Genomic DNA, 5,923 nt, shown 5'->3' on the forward strand with positions numbered 1-5,923 from the left:
AAATGCTCTCAGAACAACCTAGAGAGACTTACATGAGATGATGCTCAGTGAAATATACTGTGTACAAAGTAACAAGAAATATTATAAGATAATCAGCTGTGAATGAATTTGCTCTCAGGAATTCAATGATCTAAGGCAACTCTGAAGACTTATGATGAAAAATGCTATCTATACCCAAAGAAAGAATTAATTCTATCTAAACACAGATTGAGGTGTATATATATATATATATATATATATATATATATATATATTTTATACAATATATAATATATTACTTTATTTTTCTTGAGTGTTTTTCTGGTCTATGTTTTGTCTCACAACATGACTATCATGATATTTTGTATAACTACCTATGTATAACTTGTATTGAAATGCTTGTCTTTTTAACGAAGGGCAGTGGGAAGGGAGGAAGGGAGAGAATTTGGAACTCAATGTTTTAAAAACAAATATTTAAAATGTTTTACATGTAACTTGGGAGAAATACAATTATAAAATTTTTAAAAGGAAAAAATTTTCAAAGTGATGCACAAATAAAAGAAAAGAAAAAAGAGACTAGAGGTGATATTTGAGCTGAAAAGAAGAAAAAGAAGCAGTGACAGATAAAAAATGTAGAAGGATAGAATATGCATGTAAGAAAGAAAAAAGTTGGTAGTTCAAGATGCAAATAGAATAATTTTACATGTTGGTGAGGTGTGACCATTCTGGTACATGAATGAAACTGAATGGAGAGTGGGAATTCAAGAAAGTACAAAAACAATACTTTAGAAATGTTGTTTCCATGAATATCAAAGTCAATAAGAATACTAGCAAAAAGTAGATTATAGATATAATAATTACAATAATAATTAATAACAGAATATATTTAGATTTATAGAGTACTATACATATTGTCTGATTTGAGTCTCACAACCATCCTATGAGATAAGTGCCTAAGCAACTGACCTTAATTAAATATACTCTAGGCTGGTAAATGTCAGTGAAAAAAGAATTTGTTAGTATGGATTTCAAATGAAATATGTTGCAAAAAGATAGCAGAATGAAGATCTCATGTGGCAGTGAGGAACAAAGAGCTTGCTGATTCTATTTCTTAGCTTTGTACATAGGGAGTGAGAAAGAGATGAGAAAACATGTTGTCAGTGTTGAAGAGGATTTTGATAGAAGAGGTATTCTCAAAGTATTCTCTTTTTTTGTTTTGTTTTGTTTTGTTTTGTTTTTGGTGAAGTAGTTAGAATTAACTGACTTGCCCAGGGTCACACAGAGAGGAAGTGTTAAGTGTCTCAAGCTATATTCATACTCAGGCTCTCCTAATTCCAGGGCTGGTACTCTATCCACTGCATCATTGAATTTCCCCTCAAAGTATCCTCATATTGAATGACATAGTCTATCAAATCCAATGTCTCTGTTTATAATGATTTATGTGTAGGAGTGGATCAAGGAGGAGTTTATTCCCATCGATGAAATCATCTTTAAAAAAAAAAAGGCATTGGCCAAAATGTCGGTTAGTTATTATGATAATGTTCAAGATGACAACATTTTTATTTTCAAAATATATGCAACAATAGTTTTCAACATTCACCCTTGCAAAACCTTGTGTTGCAAATTTTTCTCCCTCCTCCCCGGCTTCCCTTGTCCCCTAGACAGCAATCCAATATATGTTAAACAATTCTTCTATACATATTTCCACATTTATCATGCTGCACAAGAGAAATAAGATCAAAAAGGAAATAAATGAAAAAAAAAAAGAAGAAAAAAGCAGCAAACAACAACAAACAAGGTGAAAATGCTATGTTGTGATCCACATTCAGTCTCCACAATCCTCTCTCTAGGTGCAGATGGCGCTCTCCATCATAAGTCTATTGGAATTGTCCTGAATTACCTCATAGTTGAAAGGAGTGAAGTCCATTAGTTGATTAGAATGACAACTTCTTAATCAAAAAATGAAGAATTCACATTTTTAAATGTTCTTTAATAGTCTCCAATGAGATCTTCCTCTGGCTGTTTCTTTTTGCTTTCTTCATCTTAACACATTACTTAACAATTTAGATCATTCTTTTCTTTATGTGGTACTTTTCCAAATCTCTTAGGCCTTTGCTTCTGGAATTGGTATAAACAGTTTAAAATCAATTATTGGAATACTAATAGAAGAGCTAATTTCACTAGGCCAAATCCTATGGCTAGAATCATTATGCACAGGGTACTGCTTGGTCACTTTGTGAGATAGGTCAAGTTTCGGTGAAATGGTTTCTGTTAATAAAAGGAGGTAGGAATGTTTAAGAAGATTGTAGCTAAAAAGAGAGATTGCAATAAAATAGAATTTGCAAGGACCATAATGAAAATGACGGAGAGAGGTTAGAGACTCAGGAAAAATAAAGAATGTTGCCCTGCACTTTCCCAGCTCAGCCCTGCAGGCCTGAGTTACTTTTGGGTGGGGAACTCTTTCCCAGAGCACTCCAGTACCTTGCTGCTTTTTGTAGCTGGTTGGCAGGACAGCTACCCATCCATATATCTTTCACTGCTCTGCAGAGGAAGCTGGTAACCTCCTGGCTCTGAAGGCAGACCTTACAGGCTTTAACAAAATGAGTAAAAAAATCAAAAGAACGATTGATAGTTTCTACACAGAAAGAGAACAGCTTTTCAACCCTGAAGAGACTAATAGCAGACAGTCTCCAGATGATTGTTGGTCTCTAATACAAAAGGCTCTCCTAGAAGAAATTATTAAAAACCTTAAAAGAGAGCTAGAAGAGAAATGGGGAAAGACACATAACTCACTAAAAGAAAAATTTGAATGTGAATTGGAAAAGGTAAAAAACAGAGTTTGCAAATTGGAAAAAGAAAATGACACACTAAAAAAAAAAAAAAATTAGTGAAATGGAAAAAAATTCCATAGCGCAAAACAACTCAATTGGACATATACAAAAAGAAGTAAAAAAAGCTAACAAAGAAAATAACTCACTAAAAATTAGAACTGAACAAATAGAAATGACTGATTCATTGAGACATCAAGAATCAGTCAAGCAAAACCAAAAAAATGAAAGATTGGGAAAAAATGTCAAATATTTACTTGGAAAAACAACAGACCTGGAAAATAGATCTAGGAGAGATAACCTGAGGATCATCGGACTACCAGAAAATTATGATGAAAAAAAGAGCCTAGATAATATTTTACAGGAAATCATCAAAGAGAACTGCCCAGAAGTAATAGAACTGGAAGGGAAAATAGGCGTTGAAAAAATTCATCGAATATCTTCTGAAAAAGACCCTAAAATAAAGACTCCAAGGAATATTGTGGCCAAACTTCAGAATTTTCAGACTAAAGAAAAAATTTTACAAGCAGCCAGGAAAAAACAGTTCAAATACTGAGATGCAACAATAAGGGTCACGCAAGATCTGGCTGCCTCAACATTAAAGGATTGAAGGCCTGGAATCAGATATTCCGAAAGGCAAAAGAACTTGGAATGCAGCCAAGAACAAACTATCCAGCTAAGCTGAGTATGTTTATCCACGGAAGAAGATGGACATTTCATGAAACAGGAATTCCATTTGTTTCTAAGGGGAAAAAAACCAGACTTAAACAAAAAATTTGATCTTCAACAACAGGAATCAAGAGAAGTAGAAAAAGGTAAAAGGAACTCTTGAGAACTGTATTTCTGTTGTGAATATACATAAAAACCATATGTATAATTTGATTATACCGATATAACATAAAAAAGGGAAGTAGAAATGGAAAGGGGATAGCATCAGAAAAAGGGAAGAAGGGAGATAAAAAAAGAGAAACTACATGCGACAATGAGGCAAAGGAAACCTATCATATATGAGGGAACTTAGAGAGGGGGAGGAACATGGTGTGAATCCTACTCTCATCAGAGTTGGCTCAAAGAGGAAACAATTGACATATTTGTTTTATTATCACTTCTCTCACTTCATTAAAAAGTGGGAGAGGAAAAGGGAGAAGGAAAAAGAGTAATAAGGAAAGGGTACAAGAAAGGGGAAGGGATTCAAAGGGAGGAGGGAGGGATACTAAAGAGGGAGAGCTATGCAACGTTAGTGGGACCAATAGGGAAGAAGGGAAGGAGGACAAGAAAAAGAAAAGTATAATCTGGAGATATTAGGATGGCAGGAAATACAGAATTAGTAATTTTAACCGTAAATGTGAATGGGATGAACCCTCCCATAAAGAGGAGATGGACAGCAGACTGGATCAAAAGTCAGAACCCTACAATATGTTGTTTACAGGAAACACATGTAAAACAGGGAGATACATACAGAGTACAGTTAAAAGGCTGGAGCAGAATTTGTTATGCTTCAGGTGAAGTCAAAAAAGCAGGGGTAGTCATCCTTATCTCAGATCAAGCAAAAGCAAAACTTGATCAAATTAAAAGAGATAAGGAAGGAAACTATATCTTGCTAAAGGGTACTATAGACAATGAAGCAATATCAGTATTAAACATATATGCATCAAATGACATAGCATCTAACTTCCTAAAGAAGTTAAGAGAGTTGCGAGAAGAAATAGACAGCAAAACTATAATAGTGGGAGATCTCTTTTTTTTTTTTTTTTTTTTTTTTTTTTTTTTTTTTTTTGGTTTAAATGCGTTTTATTTTAGACAACCTACATGACATGTTTTTAAAAACAATGCCTCCACTCCAAATAAATCAAGGTCAAAAATAAATGAATAAAGCTCAAGATGACATCAGTCCAAGTTTGTCCAAGTCCTGGTGTTGTGTAGATGACAAAAAGCAGCAGCCAGTTATGATGACAGGTGGTTCAAAGTAATCAGCTGAATTTGTTAACATTTCTCCATTTCTAAACCATCCTTAAAGAAAATCATATATGGGGTCACACCATCCTCACAGAAGTCCAAGAGAGCCACCATACCATCTGGATTCATGTTTTCACCTATGAAGAACTGATAGTTTTTAAAATTAGCAAGGATATGTTTGATTTGTTCTGCAGCTCCCGTCATAAAAGGTTTTACTCTATCTGGCTTGTGTTCTTCAAGTCTGCCTTTGATTGATTTCATGTAGTCTTTGATGTACTTTTTGTAGGATTCTTTTGTGAAACTAGTTTCTTGCAGATGATGGTTTATTACTATGTCAACTCCAGTGATTACAGTGGCATCTGTTCCTTCACCCTCAGGACCTTCAGCAGAGGCATTTCCACCGATGAGTGAATCATCAATGGTACCCTCTGTCCTACTGACCATCTTCCCCTCCACCTCCAGGCACAGCCCGTTCGCGATCTCCCGGATCTTGTAAATGTCGGAGAACATCTCATCATGGCTGATGAGGTCCCGGTAGATGATCATGGCGGCGGAAGGAGGGAGGCGGCGGTGGCGGCGCTAGCGCTGCGGGGGCCTGGAGCTCGGTGTGAGCGCGATGCAGCCGGAGCGGCGCTTGGGGGGGAGGGGGGAGCGGGCGGAAAAGGATAGTGGGAGATCTCAATCTTGCACTCTCAGATTTAGATAAATCAAATCACAAAAAAAATAAGAAAGAAATTAAAGAGATAAATAGAATATTAGAAAAATTAGGTATGATAGATCTCTGGAGAAAACTGAATGGTGACAGAAAGGAGTATACTTTCTTCTCAGCAGTTCATGGAACCTACACAAAAATTGACCATATATTAGGACATAAAGACTTCAAAATTAAATGCAGGAAGGCAGAAATAGTAAATGCTTTCTTTTCAGACCACAATGCAATAAAAACTACATTCAACAAAAAGTTAGGTGTAAATAGACCAAAAAGTAATTGGAAACTAAATAATATCATCTTAAAGAATGATTGGGTGAAACAGCAAATTATAGACACAATTAATAATTTCATTCAAGATAATGACAACAATGAGACATCATATCAAAATTTATGGGATGCAGCCAAAGCAGTAATAAGGGGAAATTTTATATCCTTAGAGGCTTACTTG

General features: G+C 35.2%; 1 protein-coding gene across 1 annotated transcript; it reads right to left on the reverse strand.

Moving 5' to 3' along the window:
- Nucleotides 1-4,592: 4,592 nt before the first annotated feature.
- On the reverse strand, nt 4,593-5,410 carry LOC127554395 (translationally-controlled tumor protein-like). Its single transcript, XM_051985852.1, has one exon. The coding sequence runs from the start codon at nt 5,307-5,309 to the stop codon at nt 4,791-4,793; it is 519 nt and encodes a 172-aa protein (XP_051841812.1). The 5' UTR covers nt 5,310-5,410; the 3' UTR covers nt 4,593-4,790.
- Nucleotides 5,411-5,923: the final 513 nt, after the last annotated feature.

The sequence above is a fragment of the Antechinus flavipes genome, chromosome 3, assembly GCF_016432865.1.
Source record: "Antechinus flavipes isolate AdamAnt ecotype Samford, QLD, Australia chromosome 3, AdamAnt_v2, whole genome shotgun sequence".
NCBI lineage: Eukaryota > Metazoa > Chordata > Mammalia > Dasyuromorphia > Dasyuridae > Antechinus > Antechinus flavipes.